The following is a 22,543-nucleotide window of genomic DNA, read 5'->3' as shown; positions in this document are numbered from 1 at the left end:
TAAGAACCAATTTGGAGGTCTGGCTCATGAACTAAGAACCAGTCTGGAGGTCTGGCTCATGGACTAAGAACCAGTCTGGAGGTCTGGCTCATGGACTAAGAAACAGTCTGGAGGTCTGGCTCATGAACTAAGAACCAGTCTGGAGGTCTGGCTCATGGACTAAGAACCAGTCTGGAGGTCTGGCTCATGGACTAAGAAACAGTCTGGAGGTCTGGCTCATGAACTAAGAACCAGTCTGGAGGTCTGGCTCATGGACTAAGAACCAGTCTGGAGGTCTGGCTCATGGACTAAGACCCAGTCTGGAGGTCTGGCTCATGGACTAAGAACCAGTTTGTAGGTCTGGCTCATGGACTAAGAACCAGTCTGGAGGTCTGGCTCATGGACTAAGAAACAGTCTGGAGGTCTGGCTCATGGACTAAGAACCAGTCTGGAGGTCTGGCTCATGGACTAAGAACCAGTCTGGAGGTCTGGCTCATGGACTAAGAACCACTTTGGAGGTCTGGCTCATGGACTAAGAACCAGTCTGGAGGTCTGGCTCATGGACTAAGAAACAGTCTGGAGGTCTGGCTCATGGACTAAGAAACAGTCTGGAGGTCTGGCTCATGGACTAAGAACCAGTCTGGAGGTCTGGCTCATGGACTAAGAACCAGTCTGGAGGTCTGGCTCATGGACTAAGAACCAGTTTGGAGGTCTGGCTCATGGACTAAGAACCAGTCTGGAGGTCTGGCTCATGGACTAAGAACCAGTCTGGAGGTCTGGCTCATGGACTAAGAACCAGTTTGGAGCCCATGGACTAAGAACCACAAAGAACTGAACCGGTTCGCATCGGGACGGGAACCAAGCGGTGGAAAAAGGGGGGCCTGGCTGCTGGTCTTGACCTCCACTAGGTGGTCTAGACCAGGTGGTAGACGTGGACTAGGTGGTCTAGACCAGGCCGGTCCGGTCCTCCTCTAGGTGGTCTTGACCTCCACTAGGTGGTCTTGACCTCCACTAGGTGGTCTTGACCAGGCCGTAGACGTGGACTAGGTGGTCTTGACCAGGCCGTGGACGTGGACTAGGTGGTCTTGACCAGGTCGTAGACGTGGACGTGGTAGTCGTCGTGGTACTTGATGTAGTAGACGGTGGGCTTGGCGGGGACCTGGTAGATGACCAGGCCGGTCCTCTTCAGCCCCGTGTCCGTCACGTACTCCACCTGCTTACCCACCAGGCTCTCCGTCTCCTCGCCCGGCTTCCTGTCGGCCGGCAGCAGGTGTTTGTTCTCTGGGGGGGAGGGGGGGGGGGCACGGGCACGCATACGCACACACACACACACAGACGCACTTTGATTACTACAGAGACTATTCACATGCACCAAGCACTCGAGGCAGCGGTGGCCGAACGGTTTGCGGAGCGGTCTTGATATCGTGAAGGTCGCTATAGTTCGTATCCCCGGACCGGCACGTTAAGATTACCACCGCTGAAGTGCCCTTTGAGCAAGGCATTGAACCCCTACCATGAAATGTTCTATGAGCAGGGCCTGGCTGTAAACAAGTTCTTGAGCTTAGTCCAGTTACCCTGGGTAAACATAGTACCTTTCCTTTCCTTAGTCCAGTTACCCTGGGTAACTGGACTAAGGAAAGGAAAGGTACTATGTTTACCCAGGGTAACTGGACTAAGGAAAGGAAAGGTACTATGTTTACCCAGGGTAACTGGACTAAGGAAAGGAAAGGTACTATGTTTACCCAGGGTAACTGGACTAAGGAAAGGAAAGGTACTATGTTTACCCAGGGTAACTGGACTAAGGAAAGGAAAGGTACTATGTTTACCCAGGGTAACTGGACTAAGGAAAGGAGAGGTACTATGTTTACCCAGGGTAACTGGACTAAGGAAAGGAAAGGTACTATGTTTACCCAGGGTAACTGGACTAAGGAAAGGAAAGGTACTATGTTTACCCAGGGTAACTGGACTAAGGAAAGGAAAGGTACTATGTTTACCCAGGGTAACTGGACTAAGGAAAGGAAAGGTACTATGTTTACCCAGGGTAACTGGACTAAGGAAAGGAAAGGTACTATGTTTACCCTGCAGGGTAACTGGACTAAGGAAAGGAAAGGTACTATGTTTACCCAGGGTAACTGGACTAAGGAAAGGAAAGGTACTATAAGGTACAGGCCCTGCTCATATAGAACATTTCATGGTAGGGGTTCAATGCCTTGCTCAAAGGGCACTTCAGCGGTGGTCATTTTAACGTGCCGGTCCGGGGATACGAACTAGCGACCTTTCCGATATCAAGACCGCTCCGCAAACCGTTCGGCCACCGCAGACACAGACACAGACACACAGTGGGACCATCAAGTTCAAGGAGCCGATGGAGGAGGGGGGGTTCACAGGGGTCAGGGGTCAGTACCTGACTCGGGCAGAACCCTCAGGTCGCGGTAGGGGTCAGAGGTCAGAGGTCAGAGGTCCTTACCTGACTCGGGCAGAACCCTCAGGTCCCCGTCGCGGTAGGGGTCAGAGGTCAGAGGTCAGAGGTCCTTACCTGACTCGGGCAGCACCCTGAGGTCCCCGTCGCGGTAGGGGTCAGAGGTCAGGGGTCAGAGGTCAGAGGTCCTTACCTGACTCGGGCAGCACCCTGAGGTCCCCGTCGCGGTAGGGGTCAGGGGTCAGAGGTCAGAGGTCCTTACCTGACTCAGGCAGAACCCTGAGGTCCACGTCGCGGTAGGGGTCAGAGGTCAGAGGTCAGAGGTCCTTACCTGACTCGGGCAGCACCCTGAGGTCCCCGTCGCGGTAGGGGTCAGGGGTCAGAGGTCAGAGGTCCTTACCTGACTCAGGCAGAACCCTGAGGTCCACGTCGCGGTAGGGGTCAGAGGTCAGGGGTCAGAGGTCAGAGGTCCTTACCTGACTCGGGCAGCACCCTGAGGTCCCCGTCGCGGTAGTCGTCCCACAGCTGGTACATGTAGAGCACCGGGTCCTTCTCGTAGGTGATGTAGTACCAGTGGGTCATCACCGGGGCGCGCGACAGAACCATGCCGCGCCACTCGTTCTTCTCCCCGTCCTCCTTCTCAAACAGGTGCTCCACCGCCCGGCCCACCAGCTCCTCGGCGCCGGGCGGGACGCGGATCTTGTTGTTCACTGTTTTGGGGAGAGGAGGGGGAGGGGTGGGGGGTGGGGGAGGAGGAGGAGGAGGGGGTTAGAGCAGGAGGGGGTTAGAGGAGGAGGGGGAGGGGAGAGGGAGGAGGAGGAGGGGGAGGAGGAGGGGGAGGAGGGGGAGGAGGGGGGAGGAAGAGGAGCGGGAGGAGAGGGAGGAGGGGGGAGGGGGAGGAGGAGGAGGAGGGGGGGGAGGAGGAGGAGGAGGGGGAGGGGGAGGGGAGGGGTAAGGGATGGGGGGGAGGGGAGGGGGAGAGAGAGAACGCGACTGCTTAGAGATGTGCCGATAGCATTTTCAACCCATTCTGACCTGAGATCAGATTCTAAAAATGTCTTCTACATCCTGACAGTTTTCTGAAAAAGCTGCGTTTCTATAATGTCAGTCGTTCTTTTTTCGATTTTTCCAAAAATAGCAGACCCACAAGCTCATAGCGCGCCACTCGGTGGCGCGCTATGAGCTTGTGCATAACGTTGGCTACTCGCTGCAGTGATAGCTATGGTTTTATCATGACCAATGTTATGCTAGCTAATCCCCAAAAGTTGCAAAAGTTACATAACTAATTAGCAATGGTGTTCTTTTTTCCCCAGGCAAACCAGCTACGGAACAGACTGCAAGCTGCTGTACAGACTGTACATTGGATGGAGATGAATCACTATGGCATTTTCATTGTCCTAAATGTTGTATTTGAAACATTGTCATTCATATCATATTGTAGCATACCACGACTTGTCATAGGACATGATAGAAAATGACTCTGTTCTTAAAGATATTAAAAACAATGAACACAGTGACCACAGCCCCTTCTTTCTATACTGTAAATAGTTTTTTCCTTTTTATAACCCTGTATGAGATATATATATCTGTACCCATGCTATACAAACTGTTAATACAATAATCAATGAATCAGGTACAACTGTTGAGCAGGTGTCAGAATGAACTATATCCAGCTGAATTGCATTCTGGTGGGCTACCAACATGAGACAAAATTACACTATATTTATTTCATGATAACCACAGCAATGTTATATTTACGTTCCATCTCTTCTCCCAAAATAGCCGATCTACAGCTTATGGAAACTTTGGAAAGTGGTTTCCAAAGTGGGTTATGGGGACCCCCAGGGGTCCTTGAGAGAGTTCCAGGGGGTCCGCAGCTAAGTGATAGTTTGGAACCAAATGGACCCATTTGTACACTCAGAGTTAATTAACATTGATTTTACATTATAAATCGGGGGTCCCAGAGACAGAAATGCCATCAAATGGGGGTCCATGGACTAATGCATGTCACACTGGCGGTCTGTGACACTGCTAGATTTCGTAACAGTCTATGGGGTCCCTGGCATATCTCTTCAAATGGGGGTCTGGGGGCTAATTAGTGTCAATTTGGGGGTCCTTGACATGAAAAGGTTTGGGGACCACTGGCCTGTAGTGAGCTTGCAGATCAGCTATTTTCTGAGAACAGGTTGTATATCAATATCTACAAGGGACTCTGACTTTTTCAACAAAGTTTTCAATCAATCAAAAAGAAACCTGGGGGTCATTATTGATTCTGAATTGAATTTTAATTCACACATTAATCATGTTACCAAGATTGCCTTTTTTCACCTTAGAAATATTGCACGAATCAGAGCCTATTTGTCTTTGGACGATGCAAAAACGCTAATCCACGCCTTTGTTTTTTCTCGGCTTGATTTAACTGCAATGCACTTTTTTCACAGAAAACAGATTACAACTTGTCCAAAATGCAGCAGCCAGAGTTTTAACTAGAACTAAGATGAGAGAACATATTACTCCAGTTTTGGCTTCACTGCACTGGCTTCCGGTTGTTTTTATGATTGATTTTAAAATTATTTTACTTGTCTATAAAGCTCTCAATGGTCTCACACCTTCCTACCTACATGACTGCCTGCCTAAATATGTCCCAAACCGCCCCCTAAGGTCTTCCACTGCTGGCCTGCTCGCTTTGCCAAAAAAAATGGCAACTAAAAAATAGGGGGAAGCAGCTGTTTGCTTCTACGGGCCGTCGGCATGGAACAAGCTCCCACTGTACCTTCGTCAGGCAGCCTCTGTAGACATTTTTAAAGCTCAGCTCAAGACCCACTTCTACAACATTGCTTTTAATTGATCTTTTATTGTTTGTTATTCATGTCCTCACTGTATTGCATTACTGCTTGTTTTTTAATGTCGTTGCCTTGCTTTTATTTTATTCTCCATTGTTCTGTAAAGCACTTTGAGCTGCATTTCATATCATGAAAGGTGCTATACAAATAAAGTTTTATTATTATTATTAACCCATTCTGAACGGGCACCCATTTTGGTGTCGGCATCATGTTATGCTTTAGCTATTGAAAAATAGCAGATCTACAAGCTCATATCGCGCCACCGAGTGGCGCGATACAAGCTTGTAGGTCTGCTATTTTTGAAAAATCTAAGACACTTTTTGAATCTGATCTCAGGTCAGAATGGGTTAATAATGAAACTGTCAGGATGTAATAGACATTTTTTTAATCTGATCTCAGGTCAGAATGGGTTAAAGGTCGGTCGGTCGGTCAGTCAGTCGGTCGGTCAGTCGGTCAGTCGGTCAGTCGGCCGGCCAGTCGGTCAGTCAGTCAGTCAGTCAGTCAGTCAGTCAGTCAGTCAGTCAGTCAGTCAGTCAGGCAGTCAGTCGGTCAGTCGGTCAGTCGGTCAGTCGGTCAGTCGGTCAGTCAGTCAGTCAGTCAGTCAGTCAGTCAGTCGGTCAGTCGGTCGGTCGGTCAGTCGGTCAGTCAGTCGGTCACGCGGGACGTCGTGGCGACTCACCGACTTTCTCGCTGAGCACGGTGAGGTTGGAGACGCGGTCGTCCTGGAACAGCTCGATGCCGTAGACGCAGTCGAAGCCGTCGTACTTCACCATGTAGAGGCAGCGGTTAACGGTGAGGCGCTCCAACACCGTGCCCTGGACGACAGCACGTTATTAGCATGTTATTAGCATGTTATTAGCATGTTATTACCAACACGGTGCCCTGAGGGCGACAGCATGTTATTAGCATGTTATTACCAACACGGTGCCCTGAGGGCGACAGCATGTTATTAGCATGTTATTACCAACACGATGCCCTGAGGGCGACAGCATGTTATTAGCATGTTATTACCAACACGGTGCCCTGAGGATGACAGCATGTTATTAGCATGTTATTAGCATGTTATTAGCATGTTATTAGCATGTTATTACCAACACGATGCCCTGAGGGCGACAGCATGTTTTTAGCATGTTAATAGCATGTTATTACCAACACGGTGCCCTGAGGATGACAGCACGTTATTAGCATGTTATTAGCATGTTATTAGCATGTTATTACCAACACGGTGCCCTGAGGACGACAGCATGTTATTAGCATGTTATTAGCATGTTATTACCAACACGGTGCCCTGAGGATGACAGCACGTTATTAGCATGTTATTAGCATGTTATTAGCATGTTATTACCAACACGGTGCCCTGAGGGCGACAGCATGTTTTTAGCATGTTATTAGCATGTTATTACCAACACGGTGCCCTGAGGACGACAGCATGTTATTAGCATGTTATTACCAACACGGTGCCCTGAGGATGACAGCACGTTATTAGCATGTTATTAGCATGTTATTAGCATGTTATTAGCATGGTATTACCAACACGGTGCCCTGAGGATGACAGCACGTTATTAGCATGTTATTAGCATGTTATTAGCATGTTATTAGCATGGTATTACCAACACGGTGCCCTGAGGACGACAGCATGTTTTTAGCATGTTAATAGCATGTTATTAGCATGTTATTACCAACACGGTGCCCTGAGGATGACAGCACGTTATTAGCATGTTATTAGCATGTTATTAGCATGTTATTAGCATGGTATTACCAACACGGTGCCCTGAGGACGACAGCATGTTATTAGCATGTTATTAGCATGTTATTACCAACACGGTGCCCTGAGGACGACAGCATGTTATTAGCATGTTATTAGCATGTTATTAGCATGTTATTACCAACACGGTGCCCTGAGGATGACAGCATGTTATTAGCATGTTATTAGCATGTTATTACCAACACGATGCCCTGAGGGCGACAACATGTTATTAGCATGTTATTAGCATGTTATTACCAACACGGTGCCCTGAGGATGACAGCATGTTATTAGCATGTTATTACCAACACTGTGCCCTGAGGATGACAGCATGTTATTAGCATGTTATTAGCATGTTATTACCAACACGGTGCCCTGAGGACGACAGCATGTTATTAGCATGTTATTACCAACACGGTGCCCTGAGGGCGACAACACGTTATTAGCACGTTATTAGCATGTTATTACCAACACGGTGCCCTGAGGGCGACAACACGTTATTAGCATGTTATTAGCATGTTATTACCAACACGGTGCCCTGAGGACGACAACACGTTATTAGCATGTTATTAGCATGTTATTACCAACACGGTGCCCTGAGGGCGACAACACGTTATTAGCATGTTATTAGCATGTTATTACCAACACGGTGCCCTGAGGACGACAACATGTTATTAGCATGTTATTAGCATGTTATTAGCATGTTATTACCAACACGGTGCCCTGAGGGCGACAACACGTTATTAGCATGTTATTACCAACACGGTGCCCTGAGGGCGACAGCATGTTATTAGCATGTTATTACCAACACGGTGCCCTGAGGGCGACAACACGTTATTAGCATGTTATTAGCATGTTATTACCAACACGGTGCCCTGAGGACGACAGCATGTTATTAGCATGTTATTAGCATGTTATTACCAACACGGTGCCCTGAGGACGACAGCATGTTATTAGCATGTTATTAGCATGTTATTAGCATGTTATTACCAACACGGTGCCCTGAGGACGACAGCATGTTATTAGCATGTTATTACCAACACGGTGCCCTGAGGACGACAGCATGTTATTAGCATGTTATTACCAACACGGTGCCCTGAGGGCGACAACACGTTATTAGCATGTTATTAGCATGTTATTACCAACACGGTGCCCTGAGGACGACAGCATGTTATTAGCATGTTATTAGCATGTTATTAGCATGTTATTACCAACACGGTGCCCTGAGGACGACAGCATGTTATTAGCATGTTATTAGCATGTTATTAGCATGTTATTAGCATGTTATTACCAACACGGTGCCCTGAGGACGACAGCATGTTATTAGCATGTTATTAGCATGTTATTACCAACACGGTGCCCTGAGGATGACAGCATGTTATTAGCATGTTATTACCAACACGGTGCCCTGAGGGCGACAACACGTTATTAGCATGTTATTACCAACACGGTGCCCTGAGGACGACAGCATGTTATTAGCATGTTATTACCAACACGATGCCCTGAGGGCGACAGCATGTTATTAGCATGTTATTAGCATGTTATTAGCATGTTATTAGCATGTTATTACCAACACGATGCCCTGAGGACGACAGCATGTTATTAGCATGTTATTACCAACACGATGCCCTGAGGATGACAGCATGTTATTAGCATGTTATTAGCATGTTATTAGCATGTTATTACCAACATGGTGCCCTGAGGACGACAGCATGTTATTAGCATGTTATTAGCATGTTATTAGCATGTTATTACCAACACGGTGCCCTGAGGACGACAGCATGTTATTAGCATGTTATTAGCATGTTATTAGCATGTTATTAGCATGTTATTACCAACACGGTGCCCTGAGGACGACAGCATGTTATTAGCATGTTATTAGCATGTTATTACCAACACGGTGCCCTGAGGATGACAGCATGTTATTAGCATGTTATTAGCATGTTATTACCAACACGATGCCCTGAGGATGACAGCATGTTATTAGCATGTTATTAGCATGTTATTAGCATGTTATTACCAACACGGTGCCCTGAGGACGACAGCATGTTATTAGCATGTTATTACCAACACGATGCCCTGAGGGCGACAGCATGTTATTAGCATGTTATTACCAACACGGTGCCCTGAGGGCGACAACACGTTATTAGCATGTTATTAGCATGTTATTACCAACACGGTGCCCTGAGGACGACAGCATGTTATTAGCATGTTATTAGCATGTTATTAGCATGTTATTACCAACACGGTGCCCTGAGGACGACAGCATGTTATTAGCATGTTATTAGCATGTTATTAGCATGTTATTACCAACACGGTGCCCTGAGGACGACAGCATGTTATTAGCATGTTATTAGCATGTTATTACCAACACGGTGCCCTGAGGATGACAGCATGTTATTAGCATGTTATTACCAACACGGTGCCCTGAGGGCGACAACACGTTATTAGCATGTTATTACCAACACGGTGCCCTGAGGACGACAGCATGTTATTAGCATGTTATTACCAACACGATGCCCTGAGGACGACAGCATGTTATTAGCATGTTATTAGCATGTTATTAGCATGTTATTAGCATGTTATTACCAACACGGTGCCCTGAGGACGACAGCATGTTATTAGCATGTTATTACCAACACGATGCCCTGAGGGCGACAGCATGTTATTAGCATGTTATTAGCATGTTATTAGCATGTTATTAGCATGTTATTACCAACACGATGCCCTGAGGACGACAGCATGTTATTAGCATGTTATTACCAACACGATGCCCTGAGGATGACAGCATGTTATTAGCATGTTATTAGCATGTTATTAGCATGTTATTACCAACATGGTGCCCTGAGGGCGACAACACGTTATTAGCATGTTATTACCAACACGGTGCCCTGAGGGCGACAGCATGTTATTAGCATGTTATTACCAACACGGTGCCCTGAGGGCGACAACACGTTATTAGCATGTTATTAGCATGTTATTACCAACACGGTGCCCTGAGGACGACAGCATGTTATTAGCATGTTATTAGCATGTTATTACCAACACGGTGCCCTGAGGACGACAGCATGTTATTAGCATGTTATTAGCATGTTATTAGCATGTTATTAGCATGTTATTACCAACACGGTGCCCTGAGGACGACAGCATGTTATTAGCATGTTATTACCAACACGGTGCCCTGAGGACGACAGCATGTTATTAGCATGTTATTACCAACACGGTGCCCTGAGGGCGACAACACGTTATTAGCATGTTATTAGCATGTTATTACCAACACGGTGCCCTGAGGACGACAGCATGTTATTAGCATGTTATTAGCATGTTATTAGCATGTTATTACCAACACGGTGCCCTGAGGACGACAGCATGTTATTAGCATGTTATTAGCATGTTATTAGCATGTTATTAGCATGTTATTACCAACACGGTGCCCTGAGGACGACAGCATGTTATTAGCATGTTATTAGCATGTTATTACCAACACGGTGCCCTGAGGATGACAGCATGTTATTAGCATGTTATTACCAACACGGTGCCCTGAGGGCGACAACACGTTATTAGCATGTTATTACCAACACGGTGCCCTGAGGACGACAGCATGTTATTAGCATGTTATTACCAACACGATGCCCTGAGGGCGACAGCATGTTATTAGCATGTTATTAGCATGTTATTAGCATGTTATTAGCATGTTATTACCAACACGATGCCCTGAGGACGACAGCATGTTATTAGCATGTTATTACCAACACGATGCCCTGAGGATGACAGCATGTTATTAGCATGTTATTAGCATGTTATTAGCATGTTATTACCAACATGGTGCCCTGAGGACGACAGCATGTTATTAGCATGTTATTAGCATGTTATTAGCATGTTATTACCAACACGGTGCCCTGAGGACGACAGCATGTTATTAGCATGTTATTAGCATGTTATTAGCATGTTATTAGCATGTTATTACCAACACGGTGCCCTGAGGACGACAGCATGTTATTAGCATGTTATTAGCATGTTATTACCAACACGGTGCCCTGAGGATGACAGCATGTTATTAGCATGTTATTAGCATGTTATTACCAACACGATGCCCTGAGGATGACAGCATGTTATTAGCATGTTATTAGCATGTTATTAGCATGTTATTACCAACACGGTGCCCTGAGGACGACAGCATGTTATTAGCATGTTATTACCAACACGATGCCCTGAGGGCGACAGCATGTTATTAGCATGTTATTACCAACACGGTGCCCTGAGGGCGACAACACGTTATTAGCATGTTATTAGCATGTTATTACCAACACGGTGCCCTGAGGACGACAGCATGTTATTAGCATGTTATTAGCATGTTATTAGCATGTTATTACCAACACGGTGCCCTGAGGACGACAGCATGTTATTAGCATGTTATTAGCATGTTATTAGCATGTTATTAGCATGTTATTACCAACACGGTGCCCTGAGGACGACAGCATGTTATTAGCATGTTATTAGCATGTTATTACCAACACGGTGCCCTGAGGATGACAGCATGTTATTAGCATGTTATTACCAACACGGTGCCCTGAGGGCGACAACACGTTATTAGCATGTTATTACCAACACGGTGCCCTGAGGACGACAGCATGTTATTAGCATGTTATTACCAACACGATGCCCTGAGGGCGACAGCATGTTATTAGCATGTTATTAGCATGTTATTAGCATGTTATTAGCATGTTATTACCAACACGATGCCCTGAGGACGACAGCATGTTATTAGCATGTTATTACCAACACGATGCCCTGAGGATGACAGCATGTTATTAGCATGTTATTAGCATGTTATTAGCATGTTATTACCAACATGGTGCCCTGAGGACGACAGCATGTTATTAGCATGTTATTAGCATGTTATTAGCATGTTATTACCAACACGGTGCCCTGAGGACGACAGCATGTTATTAGCATGTTATTAGCATGTTATTAGCATGTTATTAGCATGTTATTACCAACACGGTGCCCTGAGGACGACAGCATGTTATTAGCATGTTATTAGCATGTTATTACCAACACGGTGCCCTGAGGATGACAGCATGTTATTAGCATGTTATTAGCATGTTATTACCAACACGATGCCCTGAGGATGACAGCATGTTATTAGCATGTTATTAGCATGTTATTAGCATGTTATTAGCATGTTATTAACACGTTATTAGCATGTTATTAGCATGTTATTAGCATGTTATTACCAACACGGTGCCCTGAGGATGACAGCATGTTATTAGCATGTTATTAGCATGTTATTAGCATGTTATTAGCATGTTATTAACACGTTATTAGCATGTTATTAGCATGTTATTAGCATGTTATTACCAACACGGTGCCCTGAGGACGACAACATGTTATTAGCATGTTATTACCATGTTATTACCAACACGGTGCCCTGAGGACGACAACACGTTATTAGCATGTTATTAGCATGTTATTAGCATGTTATTACCAAATAACACCAAAAACGGGTTCCCGCCATGGGTTAAACCACTAAACATGACAGCTTTGTTCTCTGAAATGGAACACTCATAAAGGCTTTTATAACTTACTCAGATTTAAGAGACATTTGACCTTGGAAATGATGGTACATTCTGGAAATATTTACAAATGAGACACTGTCTGGACTACACTGATGATACTGTTGAAAATGAGACCCGTAAAATATGACCCCTTTTTCCCCTCACTGTATATGTTTCTTTTACCTTTTTACCTCCTTTATGATGAATTCCTGTTCTGTTCTTTGACTACCGGTATATATAATTGTCTATTTGTACGTCTCTAATTGTTTTGATGAATTGAACAAAGTGGACCCTGTTGTAAACAAGTGTAATGCTTAATTGGGTCGTCCACTCACACAGTTAACAGTCTTTGTATTGAGTTTGTGCTTGAAATGTACTGTAATTCTGCAAACTGTTAACCCATTCTGAACGGGCACCCATTTTGGTGTCAGCATCATGTTATGCTTTAGCTATTGAAAAATAGCAGATCTACAAGCTCGTATCGCGCCACTCGGTGGCGCGATACGAGCTTGTAGATCTGCTATTTTCTTTTTAATCGAAGAACGACTGACATTTTTAGAATCTGATCTCAGGTCAGAATGGGTTAATCAGACCAGTGTGTGTCCAGTGGGAAACCTCGTATGAATCTGATCTCAGGTCAGAATGGGTTAATATAGATATTTCAATCAATCAAAACTGCTGGTGACAGTCTCAATCTGACTTGGCGGAATGATTGAAAATGAGCATTGGTTGATTGGACGAGAATTATAGCATTAGAGAACCAAGAGGGACATTTATTCAGTATGAGACAATTCATAGATATTATTTGACACAGACTAGATTAATGAACCCATTCTGACCTGAGATCAGATTCATACGAGGTTTCCACTGGACACACACTGGTCTGATGAACCCATTCTGACCTGAGATCAGATTCATACGAGGTTTCCACTGGACACACACACACACTGGTCTGATTAACCCATTCTGACCTGAGATCAGATTCATACGAGGTTTCCACTGGACACACACTGGTCTGATTAACCCATTCTGACCTGAGATCAGATTCATACGAGGTTTCCACTGGACACACACTGGTCTGATTAACCCATTCTGACCTGAGATCAGATTCATACGAGGTTTCCACTGGACACACACTGGTCTGATTAACCCATTCTGACCTGAGATCAGATTCATACGAGGTTTCCACTGGACACACACAGGTCTGATTTAACCCATTCTGACCTGAGATCAGATTCATACGAGGTTTCCACTGGACACACACTGGTCTGATTAACCCATTCTGACCTGAGATCAGATTCATACGAGGTTTCCACTGGACACACACACTGGTCTGATTAACCCATTCTGACCTGAGATCAGATTCATACGAGGTTTCCACTGGACACACACTGGTCTGATTAACCCATTCTGACCTGAGATCAGATTCATACGAGGTTTCCACTGGACACACACTGGTCTGATTAACCATTCTGACCTGAGATCAGATTCATACGAGGTTTCCACTGGACACACACTGGTCTGATTAAGCAGTTGTTTGAAGCCTGTGACATTTGCAGTTGTAGTGACGTTTAGTGACTGAAGTTGTCTATATATGGTCTACAGAGCCTGTCCGTCACACTGTGTGTAAATGTGTTGTCTATATATGGTCTACAGAGCCTGTCCGTCACACCTGTGTGTAAATGTGTTGTCTATATATGGTCCTACAGAGCCTGTCTGTCACACTGTGTGTAAATGTGTTGTCTATATATGGTCTACAGAGCCTGTCTGTCACACTGTGTGTAAATGTGTTGTCTATATATGGTCTACAGAGTCTGTCCGTCACACTGTGTGTAAATGTGTTGTCTATGGGGTCTACAGAGCCTGTCTGTCACACTGTGTGTAAATGTGTTGTCCATATATGGTCTACAGAGTCTGTCCGTCACACTGTGTGTAAATGTGTTGTCTATATATGGTCTACAGAGCCTGTCCGTCACACTGTGTGTAAATGTGTTGTCTATATATGGTCTACAGAGCCTGTCCGTCACACTGTGTGTAAATGTGTTGTCTATATATGGTCTACAGAGCCTGTCCGTCACACTGTGTGTAAATGTGTTGTCTATATATGGTCTACAGAGCCTGTCCGTCACACTGTGTGTAAATGTGTTGTCTATATATGGTCTACAGAGCCTGTCCGTCACACTGTGTGTAAATGTGTTGTCTATATATGGTCCTACAGAGCCTGTCCGTCACACTGTGTGTAAATGTGATGTCTATATATGGTCTACAGAGCCTGTCCGTCACACTGTGTGTAAATGTGTTGGTCTATATATGGTCTACAGAGCCTGTCCGTCACACTGTGTGTAAATGTGTTGTCTATATATGGTCTACAGAGCCTGTCCGTCACACTGTGTGTAAATGTGTTGTCTATATATGGTCTACAGAGCCTGTCCGTCACACTGTGTGTAAATGTGTTGTCTATATATGGTCTACAGAGCCTGTCCGTCACACTGTGTGTAAATGTGTTGTCTATATATGGTCTACAGAGCCTGTCCGTCACACTGTGTGTGAATGTGGTTGTCTATATATGGTCTACAGAGCCTGTCCGTCACACTGTGTGTAAATGTGTTGTCTATATATGGTCTACAGAGCCTGTCCGTCACACTGTGTGTAAATGTGTTGTCTATATATGGTCTACAGAGTCTGTCCGTCACACTGTGTGTAAATGTGTTGTCTATATATGGTCTACAGAGCCTGTCCGTCACACTGTGTGTAAAATGTGCCCTGAGGTTCACGTTGGTTATGCAGCCCTTTAGCACCCTCCATAGGCGGAGTGAGGTATACATGATTATTTATTTGTCTAGTTTCCATTTGGAGTATCATTGGTAAATGGTGCATTTATATAGCGCCTTTATCCAAGGCGCTTTACAGAGATTGTGCATTACATTCACCCATTCACACACACATTCATACACCTTTACAGAGATTGTGCATTACATTCACACACACATTCATACACCGATGGCAGCGGAAACCATGCAAGGCACCAACTAGCACATCGGGAGCAGTTAGGGGTTCAGTGTCTTGCTCAAGGACACTTCGACAGTAACTCTGGGGGAGCCCGGGTTCGAACTGGCAACCTTACGGTTACCATCCAGGCACTCTACCCCTGAGCCACCGGCCGCCGCATACAATCATTCATGATTGTATGTTTGGTTTTCGTCTGGTCGTGGTACTTTTCGGTTATTGTGCATTTGTTGTCTTATATAATTGAAATGACTTGAGTTTTGTATCACTGTATTTATAATTGACCATAAATTAACCATTTTTTTATTGTTGATTGTACTACTGAAGTGACAAGTTCAATGCACAGATTTTAGTAGTGAATCTATGAGATTATTGGATTGTAACTGTATTTATTTTATATATCCTTATAGTTTTCACGGTGTTGGAACAATAAACACACCGTCGAGACCACCCAAACTTGTCATTCTCTCATCAATGGAGGGGCAGCTACAGCTATACCCAGGACTCGACAGTTTTACAGCTACAGGGCAGATACAGCAGATACAGGGCAGATACAGCTATACCCAGGGCTCCACAGTGCGACTAGGTAGTCGCATATGCTACTAAAAAGAGCACCGTGCGAGCAGAGATGGGCAAAATACATTGAAAATGTATTTAGATACGAAATACAAATACTGGGTCAATTTTTTTTATCTAAATACAAAATACATCTTCCATCCCTGCAAAATACAAATTACAAAATACAAAACAGTATTCAAATACATGTATTTCAAATACTGCCCATCTCTGCGTGCAAATTTCAATTTGTAGCACCGGTGCGACTACAGAATTTGACCGTTCAATGGTGATCAAGCCAGTCGCAGTGTGCCGCAGGTTCGACTCCCGAGCCCGACACGGCCTTTCCTGCATGTCTCCCCCCCACCCCCCTCCCCCCATCTCTCTCTCCCGTTTCCTGTCAGCCTACTGTCTGTCCCTTCAACAAAACAATAAAAAGCGTAAGCCGCAAAAACAAAATCTTTAATCGTGATCAAGACAAGGCTTCTTGATACAGCAAGTGCACATTCTACAGTCGCAGTTCTATACCTAAATTTATATTCTGTAGTACGGCGGTGTCGTTCGCCAAAAAGAGCAGATCTTCAAGCTAACAACGTGTCGAGGCTCAATGCGGCGTTCATCTAAAGATCTGTCCCCTTTTCTCCGCCCCGCCCCTCCCTGTGTCGCTGCCCTTTCCCCTGTCACTGCTTGTGGTCAGCATCGGCAGACAGAAAAGAAGACGGAGCGAACGCAGCGGGATAGCATTAGCACGATAGCACAGATTCAAATTTCTTGGACCCGACACGTTATTTGCAAAGTTTGTTTGTAATGTTCAAAGTTCAAACGTAACTTACTTTTAACCCAAACGCGGGTGAAACAGCGTGCAGCCGTGCACGCACGCGCGCACACACACACACACACACATGGAGTGGACGGATTGATGTTTATCAAAAACAACCCTTGCTTAGCGTTTGCTTACAAAAGCGTTTGCGCAGCGTGAATGATAACGCGAATGACCGAACTGGCTGGATTATTCATATCAGTCAGTCAGTCAAAGCCAAGGAGAATGTTACAATACTAATTCACCATCGAGCAGCCTCTGCACTGAATGTCACACTAAACATGATAGAACAGCAGGATAAAAACGGATAGCCTGTCTATCCATCCATGAGGCAACATATTATCTATCTATCTATCTAGCTCTGGTCCATACCTCCATAGCTCTAATGTGTTGCACGTATTAGAGGTATGGAACAGAGCTACTATGGATCTATCTATCTATCTATCTACAAAGTATTAGCATAAAACAAATTGATTATATAGATTATATGAAAACAACATAACAATGAAATCATGATGAATATCACTATTTGTGATAATTGCTGAAAAGATAGTGATATAATATTTTGACATATTATTTCCCACCCCTACCTCATATCACTTCATTAAAGAAAAATCACACCCATGTGAAGTGAGGGACGCTCTTGTCAGCAAACATCATCAGAAATCATCTCATACTGGCCAATCAGAATGCCTGTTGCCTGTGATTGGTTAGCTGGTTTGCTCGTTTACATATGACAATGTCAATGGCGTTTAACCCATTCTGACCGGGGACCCATTTTGGTGTCGGCATCATGTCATGCTTTAGCTATTGAAAAATAGCAGACCTACAAGCTCGTATCGCGCCACCGAGTGGCGCGATACGAGCTTGTAGGTCAGCTATTTTTTGAAAAATCGAAGAACGACTGACATTTTTTTAATCTGATCTCAGGTCAGAATGGGTTCATCAGACCAGTGTGTGTCCGGCGGAAACCTCGTATGAATCTGATCTCAGGTCAGAATGGGTTAAAAACACATCATTTTTCATCATGCTCCTAAAATAATTAGTGTGCTACTAGACTTCGGAGCACACGTGCTACTTGGAAGAATGCTAAGCGTTGAGCCCTGCCTGTACCTTCCAATTGGTCAGACTGCCCTCCCCTACCTTCCCATTGGTCAGACTGCCCCTTCTCCTACCTTCCCATTGGTCAGACTGCCCTCTCCTACCTTCCCATTGGTCAGACTGCCCTCTCCTACCTTCCCATTGGTCAGACTGCCCTCTCCTACCTTCCACTTGGTCAGACTGCCCTCTCCTACCTTCCCATTGGTCAGACTGCCCTCTCCTACCTTCCACTTGGGTCAGACTGCCCTCTCCTACCTTCCCATTGGTCAGACTGCCCTCTCCTACCTTCCCATTGTCCAGACTGCCCTCTCCTACCTTCCACTTGGTCAGAACTGCCCTCATCCTACCTTCCCATTGGTCAGACTGCCCTCTCCTACCTTCCCATTGGTCAGACTGCCCTCTCCTACCTTCCCATTGGTCAGACTGCCCTCTCCTACCTTCCACTTGGTCAGACTGCCCTCTCCTACCTTCCATTGGTCAGACTGCCCTCTCCTACCTTCCCATTGGTCAGACTGCCCTCTCTACCTTCCACTTGGTCAGACTGCCCTCATCCTACCTTCCACTTGGTCAGACTGCCCTCTCCTACCTTCCCATTGGTCAGACTGCCCTCTCCTACCTTCCACTTGGTCAGACTGCCCTCTCCTACCTTCCCATTGGTCAGACTGCCCTCTCCTACCTTCCCATTGGTCAGACTGCCCTCTCCTACCTTCCCATGGTCAGACTGCCCTCTCCTACCTTCCATTGGTCAGACTGCCCTCTCCTACCTTCCCATTGGTCAGACTGCCCTCTCCTACCTTCCCATTGGTCAGACTGCCCTCTCCTACCTTCCCATTGGTCAGACTGCCCTCTCCTACCTTCCCATTGGTCAGACTGCCCTCTCCTACCTTCCACTTGGTCAGACTGCCCTTCTCTCTCCAGTTGTGTTGGATCCTGAGGCCCAGCAGGTTGTCGGGGTCGGGGGGCCACTGGAGGAGGAGGAGGGGAGGGGGAGGAGGTCTCGCTCAGCTCCACACAGCTACGCTTCCTGAGAGAGAGAGAGAGAGAGAGAGAGAGAGAGAGAGAGAGAGAGAGAGAGAGAGAGAGAGAGAGAGAGAGAGAGAGAGAGAGAGACACAGAGAGACAGAGAGAGAGAGACAGAGACAGAGACAGAGACAGAGACAGAGACAGAGAGAGAGAGAGAGAGAGAGAGAGAGAGAGAGAGAGACAGAGAGAGAGAGACAGAGACAGAGACAGAGAGAGAGACAGAGACAGAGACAGAGACAGAGACAGAGACAGAGAGAGAGAGAGACAGAGACAGAGACAGAGACAGAGACAGAGACAGAGACAGAGAGAGAGAGAGAGAGAGAGAGAGAGAGAGAGACAGAGAGAGAGAGACAGAGACAAGACAGAGAGAGAGACAGAGACAGAGACAGAGACAGAGACAGAGACAGAGACAGAGACAGACAGAGAGAGACAGAGAGAGAGAGAGAGAGAGAGAGAGAGAGAGAGAGAGAGAGAGAGAGAGAGAACACACAATTACAATGTATTCATTCTCAGACACTCTTAAGCATCTCATTAAGCAATAACAAGTAGTTATTATTAACCCATTCTGACCTGAGATCAGATTCACACGAGGTTTCCAGCCGGACACACACTGGTCTGATGAACCCATTCTGACCTGAGATCAGATTCTAAAAATGTCAGTCGTTCTTTGATTTTTCAAAAAATAGCAGACCTACAAGCTCCTATCGCGCCACTCGGTGGCGCGATATGAGCTTGTAGATCTGCTATTTTTAAATAGCTAAAGCATAACATGATGCTGACACCATGAGCTTCGACCACGCTTTTGATGATCGACGCTTCAAAACCCAACGAGGGGGGGGGGGGGGGGGGGTGCGATGCGAATGCGAGCAGTGACGCACAATGAATTTGGCTTAAACAACGATATAGCAGAGAGAAACGCATGCTTGGATTGGTCTCATTTATTTTATTCAACGATAAGCAACAATTGTTGCTTTCGCCCAATTGTAGCAGCCTTCAGGAAAGCAGTGACGCACAAATAATTAGCCTTACAATTAGGGATGCACCGATCCGATACTCGTATCGGAGATCGGCGCCGATCCAGGCTAACATTCTAGATCGGGTATCGATCGTGGCCGATTCCATTATCGATCCGATCCGATAATTATGTGTAATTACAGTATGAAAACAACTCTACCTCCTCTGTGACACAGCAGTGTAGTATTGACAGTATAACATGTGGAATGCAGCCAGGCTAGCCTGCGCACACATTAACCTGGTCTAATTGTTGCACAGTTATTTAATAAATAATTCTGTGCATTTATATCTGTGTTTGTTACATTTGTTTTACAAAGTTGGGAAAGTAATGTTTAAGTCAGCCTTGATGTTGCCTTACACAAAATAATGATTCCAGACTCCACACAGTGAGGCATACAGCTTAATAGGTTATTACGTTTCTTTGTGGGGGGTATCGGATCGGTACTCTGTATCGGCAGATACTGACCCCCATGTATCCAAATCGCTATCGAATGCCAAAAAGCCGGATCGGTGGCATCCCTACTTCAATAAAACAGTCCGACCGTAACAAGTCAACATTAAACCTGACACAGGCATTACCTCTCAAATAAAAAAATATACAATCCAGAAATTGTAACAAAAGGCATTTTGCTTCTCTTCAGACATAACACGTAACATGAATGAACTCTTAACCCATTCTGAACGGGCACCCATTTTGGTGTCGGCATCATGTTATGCTTTAGCTATTGAAAAATAGCAGATCTACAAGCTCATATCGCACCACCGAGTGGCGCGATACGAGCTTGTAGGTCTGCTATTTTTGAAAAAAATCGAAGAACGACTGACATTTTTTAGAATCTGATCTCAGGTCAGAATGGGTTAATCAGACCAGTGTGTGTCCCAGTGGAAAACTCGTATGAATCTGATCTCAGGTCAGAATGGGTTAAATCAGTCAAACCCTCTAGTCTAGGCTCTCTATGGAACAAAAAACTAAACTAAACTTAATAAAAGTAACAGTTTGGTTTGGCTACCGTTCAAAACAACACACGCTGTCAGGTGTAAACGAAGTAACTTAACGGATTTCTTTTCTTCTCCTCTTGCCGTAACATTAACTGAAATGAAGCGTCGTTTAATCGAGGCTTTATGACAGCAGCGAGATGAGTGCCTCCTGCGAGGCGCACGCATGGCTCGCAGTAAATGGTAAATGGGTGCATTTATATAGCGGCTTTATCCAAGGCGCTTTACAGAGATTGTGCATTACATTCACCCATTCACACACGATGGCAGCGGAAACCAGGCAAGGCACCAACTAGCACATCGGGAGCAATTAGGGGTTCAGTGTCTTGCTCAAGGACACTTCGACAGTAACTCTGGGGGAGCCCGGGTTCGAACTGGCAACCTTACGGTTACCATCCAGGCACTCTACCCTGAGCCACCGCCGCCCCATCATAGCTGCCTGGGAGAAATGAGAGGCCCTGTGCTTTAATAATTAATTGTTAATATCCAAAACTATACAAAAAGTATCACATTTCAAGGACAAACCTTATTAGAAAACATATGAATAGCATATGAAAGCCTTTTGAAATGTGTATAGGTTACTGAATTGCAGGTGCTGCCAAATAAGATAATTATTAGGCTACCTCAAGCCAGTCAGTTGCGCAAATATATATATAGTCAGATCAATTAGCAGAGCGGAGCAGCTTCTCACTCTGCAGCACAATGACCAGCTCTTTACTTACTTTAATAATATGACATAGTGTTGGATCTCCATTCACCAGACAAACAAACCTTGGATTATATTTATTGATTATTTAATTATTCTTTCTTCAAACCATGGCACGAGCCACGAGGTAAGAAACTATATAATTATTCACTGTCCGCACAGCACCCATAGGCAGGTGTTCTTAATCTCATTCCCATCAAAGTAGCCTATAGCCTATACCACACTACTTTGTGATCAACCTTCTTAATGTGCATATTTTATTTGTAAAAAGGAACACTGTATTAACCCATTCTGAACGGGCACCCATTTTGGTGTTGGCATTATGTTATGCTTTAGCTATTGAAAAATAGCAGATCTACAAGCTCATATCGCGCCACCGAGTGGCGCGATACGAGCTTGTAGGTCTGCTATTTTTTTGAAAAATCGAAGAACGACTGACATTTTTAGAATCTGATCTCAGGTCAGAATGGGTTGATCAGACCAGTGTGTGTCCAGTGGAAACCTCGTATGAATCTGATCTCAGGTCAGAGAATGGGTTAAGACATGCAGTAGAATATTGGTGCAAAATGGAAATATGGACGTATATGACACGTAAAGCCGTTCCATTTCAAAGTATACAAAAATGCCGTCTCGCAGGCGCGTTCGCACAACCAAAATAAGCCGATCTACAAACTCACAACGCGTCGCAGCGCGACGCGTTGCGAGTTTGTAGATCGGCTATTGTCAGCATGCAACTAATTGTAAAATGACTTATACTGGATCTCCTTGTCCACTAGTCC

General features: G+C 45.3%; 2 protein-coding genes across 4 annotated transcripts in view; one reads left to right on the top strand and one right to left on the bottom strand.

Moving 5' to 3' along the window:
- Positions 1-634: 634 nt before the first annotated feature.
- On the bottom strand, positions 635-19,046 carry LOC310870931 (spindlin-1-like). 3 transcript variants are annotated; one of them, XM_083782312.1, is made up of 5 exons: positions 18,910-19,046; positions 5,921-6,056; positions 2,875-3,108; positions 1,050-1,260; positions 635-924 (listed from the first exon to the last, which is right to left on the bottom strand). In XM_083782312.1, exons 2-4 carry the CDS (start codon positions 6,012-6,014, stop codon positions 1,055-1,057), a joined length of 534 nt encoding a protein of 177 aa, XP_083638438.1. In that variant the 5' UTR covers positions 6,015-6,056; positions 18,910-19,046; the 3' UTR covers positions 635-924; positions 1,050-1,054. The 3 variants fall into 3 exon arrangements, with proteins under 3 accessions (XP_083638438.1, XP_083638437.1, XP_083638439.1); XM_083782311.1 differs by having other exon boundaries at positions 635-1,260; XM_083782313.1 differs by lacking the exon at positions 18,910-19,046 and adding an exon at positions 18,190-18,204 and having other exon boundaries at positions 635-1,260.
- A 3,292-nt stretch (positions 19,047-22,338) lies between these two features.
- The window catches only part of LOC310870564 (choline-phosphate cytidylyltransferase A-like), a gene marked incomplete at its 5' end in the record, with an annotated part of 8,018 nt that continues 7,813 nt past the window's right edge, over positions 22,339-22,543 (top strand). Inside the window, one exon of the mRNA XM_083781805.1 lies at positions 22,339-22,344. Coding sequence (XP_083637931.1) covers positions 22,339-22,344 — 6 coding nt within the window. The remainder of the gene's footprint in view (positions 22,345-22,543) is intronic.

The sequence above is a fragment of the Protomyctophum parallelum genome (assembly GCF_964188405.1).
Source record: "Protomyctophum parallelum genome assembly, chromosome: 14".
NCBI classification, from domain to species: Eukaryota; Metazoa; Chordata; class Actinopteri; order Myctophiformes; family Myctophidae; genus Protomyctophum; species Protomyctophum parallelum.
Note: the sequence above shows the minus strand (reverse complement) of the source record. Positions and strands in the feature narration are given on the sequence as shown.